The sequence below is a fragment of the Prinia subflava genome, chromosome 1 (genome assembly GCF_021018805.1).
Source record: "Prinia subflava isolate CZ2003 ecotype Zambia chromosome 1, Cam_Psub_1.2, whole genome shotgun sequence".
Classification (NCBI taxonomy): domain Eukaryota; kingdom Metazoa; phylum Chordata; class Aves; order Passeriformes; family Cisticolidae; genus Prinia; species Prinia subflava.
Window position 1 is genome coordinate 100,192,447 of NC_086247.1, and position 19,833 is coordinate 100,212,279.

Genomic DNA, 19,833 nt, shown 5'->3' on the forward strand with positions numbered 1-19,833 from the left:
TAGCTTGTGCAAATTGGTTTTATTTAATGAAATAATATCTTGTTATTGTTTATTGACCATAGTAAAGTCAAACCAGTTTGCAATGACTGAAGAGAATCTAGTGCAGAATTCCAGTCATATAGTCTTTATAACATAAGAAGAACAAAGGGACTTGGTAATGCTGCTGAAGGTTCTTTCCAGATTATCTTTTTCTTTTTACATTTGAAAATAATTTAGAATAAATTCGGTGATTCACAATATTACAGCCTTTAATCATAAGCATGCCTTCTGATGCAGACATGGGTGAATGACAATAAAAAAAAAATCACTTCTTTGTAATGAATCATTATCATTCCATGGGAAAAAAATGATTTGTTCAACCTTGAATGATATCATAGCATCTGTGGTAAACATCTAGATTTGGATGATGTGTTACTTTGTGGCATCACTCAGAGTTGTATCATTGTATGTAAACACTTGAAAGAAAAGACTAAGAAAATTACAAAAGGCAAGATTAAAACACAGCCATTGTTCTCTGGCTTAAGATCATAAAAGGGAGGAAATTCATAGTTAAGGATCCAAACCTCAAGTATCTGAGCACAATGCAGTGCCAACCTTAATTTTACATAACCGTACCCTGTTATAAGTAGACATTGGTGGTTTGATCCTGAATGATGAGTTATATTGCTCTTAGCAGCTGAAACCAGAACAATAATTTTATTTTAATGTTTGGCTTTGTTTGGTGAATAGACATTTTGAATCTGTTGTAATTGTTTTCTTTATGTTTTCTTGCCAATTGAAATAAAACAAATCCTAATAAATAGGGTTTTTTTTTTTTCCAAAAGTTATCCTTAAAACTCTGCTACATAACATTTTGCTAAAAAGGAAATGGCAAATTTTGAAGAAAAATCAGTGTCACACTTGGATTTCAGGTATGTTGAAACTTTTGTGGCAAGTTATAATCTGTATAATCATGCAGAGGCTCAATTGAAAAAAAAATAACTACCAAAACAACTAACAAAAGAAGTAGTTAATAGTAGTTAGCACTGAATAATGAAAGTAGTACAGAGTTTTTAAAGTATCTGCAATTAATTGAACTTCTACTTTTGTTCTACCTTTCTTAAAAAGTTCTACTCCCTCCAGTTCTCGGAAATTGTAATGAGGGTAGCAGAAACTGCTTTAAAGGATGTCAGACTGTGGATGCAAAATGGAGAGGAGAATAGGCAATAACACAGAGTCTTATCTTGACATTTTAGCCTATGGACTTTGCTTCAAGGATTCCAAAGGGAAAGATTAGCAATTTCCTGTCAAGACAGGGAAAGGCCTTCTGCACATCAAAAGCCAGAAGTGACCTGCCAAACAGTTAAAGAATAAAACTAGTGTCTGACAAGGTGAGGCTGACTTGAGAGAGGACTGGTTGTAGTTTTCTCAGAGTCATTTTAATTTTGTCACTGTAGCAAGAAGCCACTGCAGTATTTAAGCGATATGCATGCTTTCTGACTTTCTTTCAGATTTGGAAGGATTCACTGGAGTAGAGCTGGGAGTTGAAGAGCCAAGAGCCTAAAATACTGTAACTTTCTTGCAACAGGTGGAGCTCTAGTCAGTTTTGAATGGTAGTTTACATCTACATAGGAAATTCACATTGCAGATGAACTAGTCTCTTGGGTGTTTCAGTGAAATGGAAAGGGCCCTGACTCACAGTCTGAAAAATTACAGCCCATGAGATAAGAGAGCTGAAGTGTTCTGTGATAAATCTTTTGCTCATCAGTATAACTGTGAATATGACTAGAAAGATTTACGCATGAAAAAGTATGGAGACAGAGAAGGAAAGAAAACTGCTTTGTGAATATGAATTACAGTGCTACACTGAGCAGCATTGATAATAGCTGTGTAGAATGATTGTATCATGGTAGACCCACAGTGCAGTTCAACCATTAAAATGTTGCCTCAGAGAATTGCTGAATGTTGGATTTGCATGTCTGGGGTTCAACAGTTCCCTTCTCTCTTCTAGTTCTGTAATCTCTTTAATGATACATTGATAAGGATTGTCTCTTATTGAAGGGAAACTGCCCCCTTTTCCATCTCAAGGCCCATCCTTGGATTCTTCAAATATTCTCTGACATATATGTACTATGCTCTGTCTATGAGAATGTCTTTGAGATCCAGGGCTGATTTTCTCCTCTGATTTTCTGATGCAATCTCTTTCATTTATATTAGAGTATTATTTTTTCTTTTGTTGTGACAAAAGAAAAAGACCTGCATGTTATGGAATCTCTTTCTCATCTGCTCTCTCTGTTGATTTCATTTCAGTTTTTTGGGGGGTGGTGGTGGTTTGGTTGTGTATTGTTTTGGCAGAGTTACTGTAAGGTGCTTTTACCATGAAGCCCCTACTTGCATGTCAGACCAGAGTCCTGTGTCTATGCTGGCACTGGGCTAAGCACATAAAGCTCCACACCTTCCCTAAGATACATCACTGTATGAGTTTTTCTGCAGTGTAATGTGGGAAAACCTTTCATCCACAGGCCACTATACAAAAATGTTTTTAACTTAACTAATTAAACCACGTTCATGGATTTTGTACAAGCCAGTAGCAAGGCATGGATCCAAGTTTAGATGATGATGTTTTCCATCTGTTAGCATGAATGCAACTCTCATTTTAGGAAGAGCAGATAATTCAGGGCATGACATGCAGTGAAAAGCATTTCAAGAGTAGCTCATTGCCTTTAGAAGTCAGCAGAATGTTTTTCCAGGTCTCTTGTGTAGATATGGAGACAGTTGATGCTCCATATGATGAGTAGCTGCAGAATCCTTACGCATCTTCTTGCAGATCTGGCATGGCTTCTTCTCCAGCATAGAGGACACACAGCCCTTAGAGCTCTGTAAACAGCTTTGTGTGCCTGTGCATAACAAGGACGTGATGATGAAGGAGATACCTTCAATACCAAAACTTGCTGTCATTCTTTACTGCTGCTTTACTGTTACTTGGTTTTGGTTAGTTATTTGTTGATGCCCACAGTGTGTAATTATGTATTTCAGTGACTGCTTCAAAGCCAGAGGGTTGAAAATGTTGATTTCTCTGAAATTACATCAGCTTTTTTAAGAGGAAGTGTGAGAGTTCTGTTGAAGCCACAATTTTGTCCAGCCTTCATCTAGGAAGGATAATACTTGCCCGTTAGTCAAGCTGAGGTTATCCTGAGATAAAAGGCCCCTGAATGGGGGCATGAGGGAAGAATGCATGATAGAGAGATAATCTGAAGATCCCATCTTTTCTATTATTTTTAAATTTACTATCAGCTTATTGTATTTCTGCCTCACATGTGGAGTCACTAAATTTAGTTGCTTAATGGACCAGCAGTTCTCAGCCACTCTGCCTCAAAAAAAGGTAAAATATTAGAATACCTGTCAGCAGAATTTTTGTGTTCTTAGCAGTATATAATTACATGCTGTTGGTATGACTTGGCCAATTGAGTAAAATGGCATGGTCAACCAATTTAACTGACAATAAAGTTCCTATGTGTCTGCTCAATTTACAAACATACTAGCTTTCTGACATATCTGAGGGGGAGCAGGGATGGATTTCATTAGGAGTAGGTTTGTGCCCATAATCTGGCTACAGGCTGTTTATGACTATGGCTGTCCATACTAATAAATTAGTTCTAGAGCTTCTATTTTATTTCCGTCTAAATGCCAGCTGATCTCCTGAACATTATCATAACTTTTTTATCCAAGTTTGTGTTTAGAGCCACATTTATCTCTGAAATTATGACACTTTTTGTGCTTCTGTTTGGTTCTTGACAACTCTGTGCCACTCTAGACATCAAAGGCACTTGCAATCAAATTCTCCCCCAAAAGGACAATATCCATATCTAACTCTTAAATTAGCTGTCAGTTTTAGAATAAATACATCATTTTTGAATCAGATGTTGCTTATTTCTGTGTATCTAATAAAGTTTAGGAACTCCTGTGTCAGTCATTATTCAGGTTGATGCTGGTCTGTATCCACAAAATACCTCTCTGCCAAACCTCTCTCTTGGACATCTGGCTGTGGACAATTGTGTAGAAAGCACAGTCTGCAGAGCAGTTAGTGGAATGACTGACAACTTCTTAGGATTTGCAGAATTCCCATCCCAGAAATCCCATGTCCTTCCTTCCCTTTCTAATGTGAAGAGGTGTTTTGGTTGGAATATGGTCCAGAAAAATGCTCCAGCCCTCTCACTTCTACTATTCACTACTACTTTTGTAGTCTGGATAGGAGCAAATGTGATCCCAAGTACACGATAATAATGCTTTTGCTTTCCTTCTCCTGACACGCCTGTGCCTGCTACCACCTCATACGAGATCCTTGTTTTAACACACATTTGTGATGTAACTCCTTTCTGATCTCTGTTTACGTTCTGCTAACTGACATGAGAAGAGAAAGTTAAAACCTGATGGTGCTCGCTGAAGCTGTCTGCCTGTCTGCAAGCGGTTCCTTGTAGGTGGCATTTTGACAGTGTAAATATAATAATGATCAGTGGAAATCTTCATTCCCTTCTCATTGCTCTCTAGGTCATGGTTCTTGATGTCAAGAGCAGACTAGCAGCAGGAGGTTTTCAGAAACATCCAAGTAGGAGATGAGCACTGCTGTTCAGAGGGATGTACGCTCCTGTGCATAGGTACTATTAAATACCTCTAGGTCCCAGCCTGGGTACTATTAGCAGTCTATTCATTCTGGATCCCATTTTACAAATACTTGTGGTGGCCCAGAAAGCTGAGGAATATTCTTGGGGTTCACATTTGGTTCACATTCTACAATGTGGTGAAAACCAGGACGAATGTGAGGTCAGTTATCACAGAATCATAGAGTAGCTTGGGTTGGAAGAGACCTTAAGGATCTTAAAGTTCCAACCTCCTTGCCATGGGCAGGAACACCTTGCACTCGAAGTAGAAGTTATCCTTATTCTGAGTTGGCCTTGATAGTTCTGCAGAGTCTCTTATAAAGGAACAGAAATTGTTTAGTCTTGAAACCTTGAAATGCCCAAACTCTCAGGGTAGGCAATCATATGCCACCATGGACTTCCTGTAATTTATTTTGTTTCCTCAGGTATTAAGTCCACAATGATTTTTAGTGGGTTTGAAACTTCTCTGAGGGAAGGCCATCCTCTTGTTTTATACATTTGAAACCCAAAGTTTTCTTTTTATGTGAAAGGAACACAAATCTTACTCTATAGGGATCTTCATTTTCATCTGGAAGCTGAAGTCCAGTGCACAACCATATGCCTCACTCACTTGAGTTGATTTTGTGTTCTTTATGGCAGCTTAAAATTGCTTTGTTTGGTTACTCAATGTGTTTTTGTTTCAACTTGTGCAGATTTTGAAAAGAAAAAGATCAAGTAGCTAGAGCAATACATTCATTGGCTCTAAAATTTTATGCTTCAGTACATAACTCGGTGTAGTGGAAATTGGTATACCTCCCTGCATAATTTTCTCTAACAGCTATCCTTCCCACTTGTAAGCACTGCTTTGTCAATGTCTAATAAAATGTCCAGGCTTTGTAACTGTGAAAGGAAATGCATATTGGAAGGAAATTAAATATACCATAATCCCAGTTACTGGAACTGTCTCTGTATTAATTATTATAACCATTTAATTGTATTTTTTTACTCTTCTCTATGTATTATTTTTGATAATTTTAAAAGGAAGGTCTAAAACATCCCTGTGCTTTCACCAGCCTGCTGTGGGGAGGAAGATTGAGTGCCCTTATAAATCTGTGCACCTCTTCTCCTTATTTGCTCCTTCTTCTCCTCCCCAAGTGAGGCAATCAGATGTCAGCATCATATAATTTAGGGACAAGAACCTTTTTTCTGTGGAAGGTCATTTCATAGCCAACTCCAGGGAACAGTGGGCAGGCAGCACTTCAGGCTGTCATCAGGGGTACAAGAACAGGCCAAGCTTCTGCCAGCAGCCCATTTTAGTCCTTCCCAGTACAAAGGCAGGTCTGTGTGCCGGGCTTGCTGCTGCCCATTGGATGTCAGCCCCGGTGTCACCAGAAGGCCATCTGGATCATTAGGGGACCAGCCCTTTGACTTCGCTGGCACAGCGAAGACGGAGGCGAAAGCATGATGAAGGTCAGGTGCCAGGCTGCTCCTCCAGACTTGCTGGCACCATCCCTTGGCCTAGCCAGACTGGGGCCCTCAGCAGCTGGAAACATTTCTGTGACAAGTCTCATTCACTCTTTAGATGTTCTCCTTACAGGAGATCTTTGCTCTTTGCATCTAGACTGTAATGTGACCGCGCTGTGGTGTTTGGATTGCAGTAGCTGGACAGTGTTAAACTTATTTGGCTACATGTGACTAATTAATTAAATTAATTTAACATCATGCTATGTATATTTGCTTTGGGTTACTTTCTCTAAACTGTCTTTTATGAAAATATGTGAAACAATGGTGTTTTTTGCTGAAGACCCCAGCAGAAGCAGTGTGTGTTCACACTCACTTGTCGGTTGATTGAGGTGCAGTGATGCTGTTGCAGTGTTCTGTCCTGCTATAAAGAAGGCTCTTCAGAAATCTGAGTTGAATAAGAATTTGTGAGTTTCCTGACAGCCAGTCAACAGAGAAGAGCAAGGAGTCAAATTAGGACTGATGCTGATGAAAATCAGCAAAAACATCAATGTAACAAGTAACAAGGGTGCAAGATTGGCTGTATAAAATGTAACAGTTCCATAACTTAAAATTAACAGTTTATGGTGATTATCTGTGGCAAAAAATGCAGTCATTTTGCACTTTTCCTGGTGTCATCATGTTTGGCAGAAGTACATGTAGTCCTTAACCTTTGATTTTACCACTTTGGTTTACAATTAGGCTTTTCTTTAGGAAAGTGAAAATTAAATGAAAAGTTTAGATTGACAGTAAAAGTAAATTCGCTGATCATGCAAAGAAATTAAAACTGTGGTAGTGGGTGGTCTTCAGAGTCAGAATCCTACCCTAAATAAGCTCAGACTCCTATGAATCTGTCATGATTAAATCAGGATTGTCTGCTGGATGTTCACATTATCATGTATGAGAAGCAGCTGCCCCTCAGCCATCCAGTACAAAAAGAACAAAATACATTATGGCAGCAGAAGGCAAGATGAAACCTGAAAATAAGTCTAACAATTCATGAGAATGAAGTGTTTGTTAAAGAACAACATGAGTACCTGTGAGTGAAAACTTAAGGGTTTTTTTTCCTTTCAAATCTGAAGGGGAAAAATGTGGGATCAATTTTGAAAACTGGAATTTTCAACTTCTCCTTTTGTCTCCTCCTATTGTCTTTTCACACAGTTTTACTGTCATACCTATGTTTATCATATTTTGGGGCTACAAGGGTTGTGAGGAGATTTTGTACAAAGGGGGATGTAGGTTTTAGGGTGTGATAATAGAAGCACATTTACATTCTTCAGAGCATGTGAATTTGTAAAAGATATTTAGGTTTGTTATGCAAAAGTCCTTTTCAAGCTGTAGACATGAGGATCTGTGATAAAAACCAATACAGCAACTACTGCTACACAGATTTCCTCAGCTCTTTGTCAGTACATAATTTGACAAATTAGATAATAGAATGAAAATTGGTTAAATATTGCCCAGGAAAATAGTAATTTGACAAAAGGCATAATATTTTGGTTTCTAATTGTAGTGATTTTCAAAATTTAAAAAATTAAATAATGCTACATTTTAGGAAGATAGAATTTTAATTCCAGTAAAGTTATATTAAATTTCAATACTTTTCAGACTAATGGAGATGGTTAAAAAAATACTAGAGAAAATAGAAGTCTAAATTTTATGGGTTTAAGGAATCCTAATAGAACTTCACAGGAAAATTAAGAGGAAGTGAGGTTCTGACCTTTTTTAGACATAATTAAGCATTCCACTCAGCAAATGGGGTTTGTTTTGTTTTGTTTGTTTGTTTGTTTGTTTGTTTTTAGATCTCACCAGCACTATTCTTATGGTCCAGCAATGAATTTTTGGCATACATTCATAACTTTAAATAATGTGCATCCTAAGTGTCTGGCCAGTTCAATATTTAAATAATTGATTAGAGATAAATTAGGGTTTTAAACAAAAACAGACCACATGCAATAAATCTTAATAAGTCTGACTTGAAACCACAAATCAAGGATACTGAAGAGCCAAGGTTGAAATATTTGAAATCCATCCTTAGTTCACTGTACTTTGTTTACTGAGGAGTAGATAGGATTGCATAATATTTGAGAGATATATTTATTGAGAAAAAGGTGTAAAATAGGGCAAAGCACATTAGCAGCATGGAGTAGAGTTTTGCTCTCTGCAGCAAAATGACAGTTTTCAAACAGGACTGCTGTTTAGTGTAAGTTATAGAAGTGCCAAATCGTGAAACCTGGCCAATTTTGCACGCTTGTAATTGTTGTGTCATCAATGGTGTTTTTCTGATTTTCATCAGCATCATTGCTAATTAGATTCCTTGCTCTTATCTGTGTTGACTGGTGGTCGAGAAACAAATTATTTCACTCAGTTTTTTGAAGAGCCTTCTTTATAGCAGCACACAAAGTTATTAAGACCTTTAAGATCATAGCACTGCTTGCCCATTCTGAGTTCTAGTTTGCCTGCACTGGGTGATCTGCAGCTTGGAATGCCAGACTGATTGCGGGACTCAGTATGGTCCCTGATTCAATATAAATCACTAAATAGGTAGTCAGTGTTACAAAACTCACCTTTGGAAACTACTGCTACAACATTTAATGTCAAAGAGTAGAGAGGGAGAAGGGACGGAAATAGTGACACAAATCCTGCTCTGATGAGTTCTACTAAAAAGAGAAATAAGGCCTCATTTAGAATGACATTCTAAATAGCATTTTTAAAACCTCATGTTTGAGTACTCAGATTTTCCAGACAGCTATAGCTTATGATTATTGGAAGATGTTAGAAGTATTTGTCATTTCTGCATCACTGATGCCTGGGGGCCTGTATGCCTGGGCCATCACTGTGGTCATGTGTGTTGTTTTTCAAAAGGAATGTTTTCATTGCATTCTTTTACTTTTAAAGTGAAACAAAATACAATGCTTACAATCCCAAAATTGGAAGAAATTGTGTGAACTATTGTGTGAGAAGGAAAAAGAACAAGGCAACATAGCTTGGATTCAGGCTTTTGAGACATTAGAAATGTTGAGAAAAATATTGTTTAAAAAGTGGCTCTGCAGTGCCCTTTAAAATCAGTAAGCGTCTATTTTAATTCCCATATAAGTAGTAACTGGCTGCTGTCTGTATATATACTTAAATGTTGCTTGCTCTATAAGACCTTGTTTGCTTAATTTCAACCTAACTGAATTTTTATGGCTGTGCTATAAACCTCTTGAAAATAGTGGCTTAAATGGAAATGCTGACACAACATTAATTACACTGGCTCCAGTGTTATACTGTGATTAAAGTTTATTTATTTTGTGTGTGCGTCTGTGTGTGTGTAATTTCATTGTTGAAAAACTAATGGAAAACTAATGTGGCAATGGAGAATGTGATTCTGTGCCTGATATTTTTCAACAGCAAGAAACAGTTTAAATGCCAGTTTACAGTACCAGATAATTTATTTTTAATTGAGGTGTAGTTTAGGTATTTAAAATTTTAGAAATTTGGGAAAGTGACAAGTTTCCCACTTTAAAGCTGTTCACTGTTCTTCCAGCAGTTTTTAAATGTCTTTTTGGGTGGTGAGGCTAAATTAGAAATGAATTAAATGCATGAGAAAACGAAGTAAATGGTTTCATTTCCTTGGTAGCATATGTTCTTTCAGATATTCTGGAGAAAAGTCTTGTCTGAAAGTATGAGGGTATGCAATCCAAAGTTAGCATTCTATTACTATTAAATATGAAGTAACAAATGTAAAAGTCTGTTTGGTAAATAGTTTGCCCAACTGGTATACTTTTAGATTACAGACCTATGTGTTGCATGTAGTCAACTGGAAAATGAACAGTGCAAATAGCATATGGCCAGATGAAATGTGAAGGAGGGAGAAATCCTGTCTCCAACCTGTTTCTTAGGACAGTGAGCTGGGATTGGAGAAGGCTTGGATTCAGTCTGTTTCCAACAATTCTGGTATTAGGCAAGAACTGGGTAAAAACATGACATGGTCTGGAGAGCAGTTCTAAGCTGTTCTCTTTCCAGGAGGAATGTTGAGAGTGATACTCTATATTGCCAAATACAGATATCCCTGATTGATGCTGTGATTTTGTGTAAACTTTGCTGCCCTTTTCAGGAAGGTGCAGTCAGAACACTTTTAGTGGTTAATCACCTTTGCTTGTGGATCAGTCAAACATCACTTTTTTTTTTCTGGATTCACGCATATATGGAACTTGAAGGCTGATCAGGAAAATTGTCTAAAGAATTTTAGGTTCTGTAGAGGTGAATTGTATCCCAGACTGGTAGTCTGTGGTGTGCCTTCCTTGACATCAGTGCTGGTGTCCTGCCTCATCTCAGGGACCTGAGTAATCATTCCCACTCTTGCCATAAACACCTTTCCTAGAAGCTCATGGCATCCAGTCAAACTGGGGTTTTTTTTTGGCAAGAGAATTTCTGCAGATATTGTTAATGCTAATCTGTCTGGTAGACTGACAGCTGTGAAGTTGCAAGGTAGTATGTCCTGAAACTTGGCAGGGAAGCAAGAGACAAGTAGTGTAGGTTGAAAAGATCGGAGAGGAAGAGTGAAAACTTTGTGTGGAATGCTCTTCTTCACTTTGCTTGGTGAGCACATTCAGCATTCATTAATCCACTCCACAAAATTTACATTTTTTTATTTTTACTGTTTGCTTTCACTGGGAGAGAGTGCAAAGTAGGCAAATAGTTTCAAAGTGTGTGGTCTTTATGGTTTATATGTATTGCTCCAAACTACCACTGACCAAGCTTCTTGGTCTTGTTCCCATTTGTTAGAGTAATTAAATATTAAGTTTTTATGAAAGGATTGTGCTGTTCCCTTGAAAGAAAAAAGAATGTGACTCCTCCATGGTTCTGTGGCACAGCTGATGTTGTATTCAAACTGGTGTGTAAAGGCAGAGAAATTATGTGCGAAGTTTAGTCCATCTGGAAGGAAAGTAATGATTCTGGATCTGAAACAAATCTGAGAATCTCCTTCAGTGTAGCTCATTAGGTTGCTTTGGAGAGAGAAAAATCAGCTTGTACTGTAGATACATTTAGTTGGAAGGACAAGGGAGCCTCTACAGGTCAGTCAAATCCTGCATACATCACCTTCTTTTAATCTGTTTAAGACTAGATAATGCTTGTCCTTAAATGACCCTTACTTTGAATGGATAATTATACAATTAATACCAGGGAATTACTTCAAGCTTGTAAAGAAAGAACTGTGTATGGTCACCTAGTGTCACACTGATTCTGTAAATGAGAAAATGGAGGGCAGAGGAAGGAGTAACATTTGGAAAGCAATCTTTTAAAAAATTGTTAATGATATGTTTCAAAGCTTTGTTTGAAAATACTGGCCTGGCTTTTCCTGGTGTTTAAGACATCACAAGTAGGTGTCTTGAAAGACACTTCAAATCCAAGGGTATCTAACATCAGGTATTCCCAATGAAAAGAGATTTTAGGTATCTCTAAAGATCCTAATTGTTATTCACACTGGAACATGAGATAAGAAAACTCACAAATATGAGTAAGATATCATTTTTACCATATCTGATGTAGTACAAACGTTCTGCTAAGGGGGCATCTGAGAACTTTCAAATATTTCAACCAGTGAAAGCCATTATCAGTAAACAGGCCAATATGGTAACTGGTAATGAAAATAATCACTTTTTCAGACAATTAACATCAGCATTTATCGTCTCCTAAATATGGAATAATCCTACAATGTTAAAAAGCCAATGCTTTGTTCTGTTGGTCTTTCCAAGTATTGTTTGGCCTCCAAAATCTATGGAATGTACAAAATGGAGGAGAGTGGTTGATACACAATCCACCAAGACATACCACCAAGAATGTGGCTGTGCTGCCATTCAGAGGGACTGCGACAGGCTGGAGAGTCAGGTCATCAGGAAACTAATGGAGTTTAACAAAGGAAAGTATGAAGTCCTGCACAGGATAGGAAATAATCCCATGCATCAGTACAGACTGAGGCTGACCTGCTGGAAAGCAGCTTTGCACAAAAAACCCTGGTGTACAAAACCTGGTGTACAAACCCTTGGTGTACAAAAAGTGGAATGTGAGCCAGCAGTGTGTTCCTGTGACAGAGATTGTCTTATTAGGAGGAAAATTGTCAACAGGTCAGAAGAGGTGATCCTTCCTTCTGCTCAGCACCACTGAGGATGAATAACCTGTCAATCCAGTTATGGGTCCACAACGGGGTCTAATTCTGGGGCTTTTGGGACAAGGACATGCTCATACTGAATCAGGTCCAGTGAAGGGCCAAGAAAATAATTAAGGGCTTGAAGCATCTTTGATATGAGGAGAGATCTGGGACTGTTTAGGCTAGAGGGTCAGAGAGAAGGCTCAAGGAGATCTTATGAATGTGTATAAATACCTGATGAAGGGGAGTTGACCATTGCCATACAAAACTGCAAATGTTCTAGTTGTTTTAGTTTCTGTGTTTTGGACTCAAATACTAAAAACTGACCTGGACTTCTGATAATTTTATTTGACTAGTCCCTTATATTTTCAAGTTTGGTTTTTTTTGTGGAATAAACATGCAAATTGAAACACATGCAAAGATGTTTGTGTATGATTGATGATTGCTGTAGACCATATAGATTTAAAATTCATAAAGCAGGCAATAAATAAAAATATTAATGATCTTTCATTAATGCCTTCAAAGCTGGCAAATTTTGAGAGGCAATTGACTTAGAGCAGTGGAAAAAAAAAGGCTTTTTGCCTCATTATCTCAGCAAGTCTTTGCTTCCTCTGGTAATAACTTCAGTTAAGTTTGGCCTGTATCTTTATTGTGTAGTCTATGTAACACATCTGGATTTAGAGAATATTTGTGAAACACATAAAACATTCCTGAAGGGTAGAGTTTATATGCCATGTGTTTAGGGAGATTAAAGTATTTTAATATGCAAAGTATGTCAGGTATATACTGTGTTCTAGGATCAAAGTTGGAAAAGTGCTGAGTCTTAATAAGGTCCTGTAACACCCACTTGACAGTGTAAGGTGGTGATGCATGCACACTGCACCTTGAGATCTGCCTCTGAACATGCATGTCATGTCATCTACTAGATATTCAATGGGAATTTACAGATTATTTTCTTGGAAACCCTCAAGTTTTTGCACCACACTGAAAAAGCTACACCTTTAAACGCTCACAATCTTTTTCTGCCTTTTCCATGAATAAGATATCAAATAATTTTTTGCTTGGTGTTTGTTTCTTGTCTTCACCACATGATGTGCTATGGCTTAGGATAACTCATGGTAGCAGCGGGTTAACTCATGATTGTACTCTGAAGAATCTTATCAGAAGGCCTCATTCTTCAGAAAAAAGGGAAGGGAAGAAGGACTTTTGCCTTGTCTGTGTAGTGCCTTTTAGTGCGCTAATGTGAAATGATTCAATGTGATGGACAGCAGTTTATCAAAACAAAATCTCATTAAAATCTGTCTGCACTTTGCCCTTACTCTTCTTCGTACAATAAGATTGTGAAGCTTTCTGTGACCAGACGGTAACCTGTGGTAACCTGTAGTGTGTGTACATTTATGGGTGATGAATAAAACCATTGTCACTCTTAAATGCTGGCATCAATATTGTGCTAGTAACATTTGGAAGTTTCTGCTTTATCAGCAGCAATGACTGGCAAATAATCAGCTGTTTTGTAATGGGAAGCTTAAAATAGCAGCTGAAGACATTTGAGTTAAGCTTCATGGAAAAAGACACTGCTGCATTTATTATGATACCATTTTTATTGTGTAAGGATGACATGATTGTTATTTTAGCTTTTTAGACATAGAGTGCAATTAAGAATAATCAGTTTTCCCACACATTCCACAAAGCAACTGAAGCACACATGCTAATAACCAGGCCCTTAAGTTTAGAATGACTTCCGCTGCTACATGGGCAGCCAGTGGGTACAGATGCAAGTTTCACAGTGGTATGCAGCTATTGTGTGATTACAGCCTTCCTACAGAGATGTGTCTCTCAACAGAGGTTCCTGATAAATGATAAACTCTCCAAGCTTTGCCCATACTACCAATATAAATACATTTTGGAGTGATGAGGAGGTGGATCTGTACATATAGCATATACTGTAGGCTTCACAAACTGTAGCAGGCATCGAGACAAAAAGCTTGAAAGAATCTACAAAAGAATTCTGACTTGTGTTTACAAGAAGTAGTAGGTGGTTGCACCATTTAAAATTATACTGTGTTATATATGCATGCTGATACATACAGTGTTTGACCCATAATTTGTGTGACTTGCACGAGGTTGGTTTTAGAACTCTGAACATCAGCAAAAACAAATCAAAATTTGGGCAAGGTGTTCAGAAAGCAAATTTTGCCTGTAACTATAGGTAGTAAGTTTATATTGGAAGTTTTAATTCATAATTATTCCCACTAAAGGCCATTTACTGGGAGGGAGAGTCTTACATATTCTTTTACCAGAGTCTGCCATTATTTTTTTAGACAGAGGTCTTTATGAACAGATTTACCTAAGAAATATTTATGTGTTCCCATACAAAGCTTTTTTTGTATTGTTTTCTCCAATCTTTTTTCTGTGCTTACTGCTTTTCTCAGTGTGAGTATGTAGTACCTTTATATTATATATCTTACTAAACATTTACTGTATTGGGTCCGATCAGTGGTACTTTCTTGCATGCTTGGGACTAATTGTTTGCTGAATTTCATCTTTGCTTGCTGTCTTAGACTGAACTACCTAATTAAATTTGTGAAAAATATATTGCTAAACCTTATAACTAGACAATACTATTTACCATGAAATGAAACACAGAAAGAGCAAACAGGTGATATTTTAACTGTGATGTACAGTTACCTGCATTTCAGAGGACACAATTTTAAAACTTTGACTATACCAGATGGTAAAGACTCTTAGTGAACATATTTGTGTCTGTATGAAAGATTACAAGTTAAGATAGCATATTGCTCTTTGTGAAGAAGAATAAGCCACAATAGCATGAGAAGAGTTTTAATTATTAAAGTGTTTCCATTCCAGGAATTGTATCTGTGTGTTTATTGTGAAAATTCATACCTTTAAATGAGGACATAATAACTTATTAAAAAAAAAAAAAAGTTTCTAGGAATGGATGAGTTTTGCTCTTTGCAAGAAAGGATTGCAAGACCTTGCCACCATTAGTGCACCAGCCCATGCTGGCCTCTCTGGCTTCTTACATTAAAGTCAAATTAATGGTGAAAGGATTTTTCCCAAATGTTCGCAAAAATTGGGCTGGTACTGAAACTACAGTTATACGCCTTTGTGTAAGACTGAGGTGTGGAGAAAAGAGGAATTGCATTATCCAATTTTAGAAGATGCCCTAACACAATGGTAAAAATTGAGGATGTTGCCAATTACAGATTTTCTTTTTTCCAGTGAAAATCTAAGTGAGATGGTTTAGACTGAAGTGAAAGCTGTTATTTCCTACCCAGTTCAATGTTGTGTTCATCATGAAATGTGCCACTAAAGCCACTGTAATGAAGCCAAAAGTAAAAATTACATCTTTAAAGTTGGAAAAGAAGTCCCATTTCCTCCATGACATCTATATTGAGACCACTGACCAAGGAGGTAGCCTTACCTCCAGCTGAAGAGATGTAAAGATGCAGTCTATCCCTTTTATTCCCATGGGAGTTCCTAATTTGTACTTGCTATATGACAATTTTTTTTTGGTATGTTTGGTCAGGATCTGTGACATATCAGTGCATCTGTCTGCTCTGAGTCAGGTTAAGAGAGAAACCAAATAAATACTCCCTGGCAGGTAAACATTATCATGGTGATCCTTCTCATTCCTGTAAATGTGGGACACATTAAGTTTCAGGGTGCCTCACGACACATATTTAGCAAATAAACTATTAACCAAGATAACTTATCAACTCTAAAAAAAGAATTTCAAAAAGGGCCTCATCCATCTTTGTAGATGGATGAATCTGAGCTGCTTTTATAGAACAAGAGATTGGGTCCCAATGGAAATGTTTAAGGAAGTAATTTGAACATTATTTACAAAGTTTCACTTCAAAGACGTGCTAATATTTTATAGTTTAGTTACAGCTTATCACCTGTCTTTGTTCTTCCAGGCATTTAAGACCAAGGATGGCTACATCGTGGTGGGAGCTGGAAATGATCATCAGTTTGTCACTGTGTGCAAGGTGTGTTAGGCAAGAGTACAAAAATATGTAATAGTTTCCATTCTCACTAGGAAAATTGAGATGCTGATTCTTCTTTGGTCTCTGTTTTGTTTTGTTTCATTTTTTGTATGGAAATAAGTGGTGAGTATAAATTCTAACCCAGCAGCTCTGGCTGATCATCTAAGGGACTGATATAGGGTCTGTGGTTTGGCCCTGAATTCAGAACACACCGGTTTGAAAACTTGTAGGTACTGAGCCCCTTTTGAAGTCTGTGCACATCTGATCAACTAAGAAAAAAATGAACAATTTAACAACCTTCCATTTTTGGAATGGTGAATGTCACATAAGTCACTCTGATGCTTTCTACAGGAAGAAATGTGATGCTGTTTCTCCATAAAATACTTGATAAAATACTAAAAAGGCAAAGTTAGAGGATGGGTTGTTGTTCTGCTACTTGAATCAGTACCCAAGCATATTGTCCTTTTGAGCACTTACTATGTGCTGATCTGTGCTCAATGAGAAACTTGTGGATTTCTTAGAAAAGAAATGTTACAGGACTTAGCCTGTTTTTTTTCTCTAGGAACTTGGATCTTAACATAAATTAATGACACTCAGGAAATTGAGCATTATTTTCCTCCATTTGTTCATGTCAGATATTTCACATTTCTGTGGAAGTTCACCTCTAATAACTGGAATATGTAGTAAGAGGACAGTGCTGTTTTGATTCTCTTTTCATACAGTTTGGGGTATGTATCCTCACCTCACTTGGCAGGGGTTATGCTTTCACTTACTTGAATTGGCTCTTAACCTCTTCAAAATTTGCTTAGTGGGTCTTCTTCACAAAGGTGTCTCACTACTACAGTCATTATTGTCCTAATATGAATGAAGACTAATAGCTGAATAAGTGTCTACCTGCCACAACTCAGTTTTATCAAAGACTCGTTATCTCATAAAGGAAATCTTTCCAGAGTGCCCCAGGACATAGCTGTGAATGTCTTCCTGGTGCTTTATCATCTGAAGTGAAGAATTATGTAGCAAATACTTGTCATCCTGTCATCCTTGAGTAAGACAGAGCTGAAGCTTCATCTTAGTAGGTTCTGACACCTTGATATCAGCAAGCAGGCACTAAATCTTTAGACCATGCACTTAATCTGACTTCAGGGTGCAGCTGAGAGAATTACAGAGTGCCTTGTGGCTACATATTCCCTCTGTCATCATTAAGGAGTGAATGGAAGCCCAGAAGATGAAGCAAGATTTTAATGGTTTATGTTACCCCAGAATGTGTTACCCCAGGATAAAAATTAAGTGAGAAGAATATTAGCCCTGGTCTGCAGGCTAATTTTTGGTGGGTTTTATTTTTTTTTTTTAAATTCTGATATTCCTACAATTGAAAATAATAAGAGGTACAGAGCATGGAAAAATGATTTCTTACATTTCAAAGATTAAAAAAGCAGAAAAACCAGTTCAAGTTTTGAGTAATTGTTTGATTTTTCTATACACCAGTTATCATACTTGTTTCTAAAAAGAATGCTTTTTACACTTATCAGGACATTGTAGGTATAGATTTGGGCTGTTACATTGCCCAGAAATGAAATGGTGAGGAAGTCAGTGGAATGCTGGAATGAATACCCATTAGAGATATGCTCTGTGCTAAGTCAGAGGTGATTTGGAACTTAAAACACTGGGAAGAGGGGAAGCCAATAAAGGAAAAGAACTTTATTACAGGAAGGCCCGCAACACCCTAGTGAACTTTAGTAAATATAGAGACAACTAATTCAAACACTGGAACTGCTATTAGAGAATCTTTCTGAGCTGAGTTGGTGCTCAAAATACAGGCTGTATGGAAGCTGTTGCCCTGAAGACACATACTCTAGAGATGTAACAGCTGGCTCAAACTGTAAACAATTGCAAACATTCTGCTTCAACTGTATCTTTTCAGGCAAGCAGAAAGAAAAATCTGCAATAATTCACTGTGATATTTTCAAAATCAATGACAATTAACTGTAGCTTGTTTGAGGACTTGGATAATTGCAGAAAAGCTTCGTAACAGTGCTGGCTGAAATGCATTTCATTGTGGTCAAGAGTTACAACAGCACATCCTGACCTGTGGCTGATTTGGTCTGTTTAGGAATACTGGGTGAGAGTCTTCAGAAGACTGAAGGTCTTTGTACAGTGAGGGAGAGTACGAATAGATTTGCTAGTGTTCCAGGACAAAACACAGAGAATGTAGGCTCTGAGCATGCATGTAGAGCTTGAACAAGGCCTCAGATAAAAAACACTTTTCATTACAAATGTTGACAGTGAAATAAAGAAAATAACGTGGGCAGCATGATGAAAAAAGATGAATGGTGCATTAATGAATAACTTCTCAAGTGTGCATTTGTTAGTCAAAAAAACAAACAAACAAAACAGAGAAGAACATATATAGACATGGAGCTTTACACCAGATGGACATTAAGTTAAAGCTGAAATCAGTAACATTAATTAAAACAGTAGAGTGAGCAACTCCATATGATCATTTTTCATATAACTCACCAAATGGAACCATAGCTTTCTAATTAATTTCCTGGTTTTTTAAGCTCATGTAAGTATTCACTATCATTTACTTTGAACAACTTTACAGGAATTTTTTTCTATAGCAGTGATTTTTAATTCCAAAATAGCAGTATTCAAAAAAGAAATAATTTTAAGGGTACCAATAGTATTGATAAACTTCCAGATAGAAAAATTTAGCTATTTTCTAATGCTAAATTATGATATGTTTGATTTCCATAAACTAGATTATATAAATGCAGAAAGGAAAAGAAAATATGCTGTGAATAAATATTGATGTAACATGCTAGATTGATGTTTCATGTTACCATTGCAGATAAAATCTGTAGAAAGGTTTTGTACCATTACCATTGTTCTAGCATAACTTAGAGATACCTTGTTTCCATGCCTAGTTTTGTCACTCCAGGTGACATATGTCACAGACTACTATCTGTTTTTAGTAACTCTAAATATGTGTTGAAGGAATATCTGTTTGCTAATGATTTTATATTATCAAGAGCTATTCTTCTGTAAAGGAAACTGTATCCTTATTCACCTCCAGCAAAGTCAGGAGTCATTAAATGATTGTGGCCTTGGTCTAAGCCAGTGTTAGAGAGTTAGTAGAATGTTATGCTTGAGGCAAATATCAGAGATTGGACACCAACTTATGTATCACTAACATGTGGTAGTACACAGGCATATGGATTGAAGGAGTGACTGATGTGTTGATAACATAAATCCATTTATGGTTGTTAAATATATAGAAAACACCTTCAAATCAGAAATGTCTTAATCAAAAGAGGACTGGAGTTTGATGATATTAAGGAAGTGTTGTATGTACTGGCCCTGTTCATAAATTCTTCCTATGCATCAGACAACAGGCAGAGGTAGAATGATGGGTTATAGCAACTTCAGGTTTGAGATGCTGGGGTTTTTTTGTAAGCCATCTTAGAAATGGCCCAATAAAAAAGTAGGATGTTTAGAATGATTGTAAGACTCATCATAAGAAAAACTGAGCTTTAGTGTGTGTTAGTGAGTAAAATACATGAAGAATATGCAA

The 19,833-nt window shown here is 37.1% G+C and overlaps 1 protein-coding gene across 7 annotated transcripts in view; it reads left to right on the forward strand.

Annotated features, from left to right (window-relative positions):
* Positions 1–19,833, forward strand: part of SUGCT (succinyl-CoA:glutarate-CoA transferase) — a 327,347-nt gene that overhangs the window by 104,795 nt on the left and 202,719 nt on the right. For all 7 annotated transcript variants that reach the window (XM_063405277.1, XM_063405257.1, XM_063405296.1 and 4 more), the window contains exon 10: positions 16,191–16,262. In XM_063405277.1, coding sequence (XP_063261347.1) covers positions 16,191–16,262 — 72 coding nt within the window. The remainder of the gene's footprint in view (positions 1–16,190; positions 16,263–19,833) is intronic.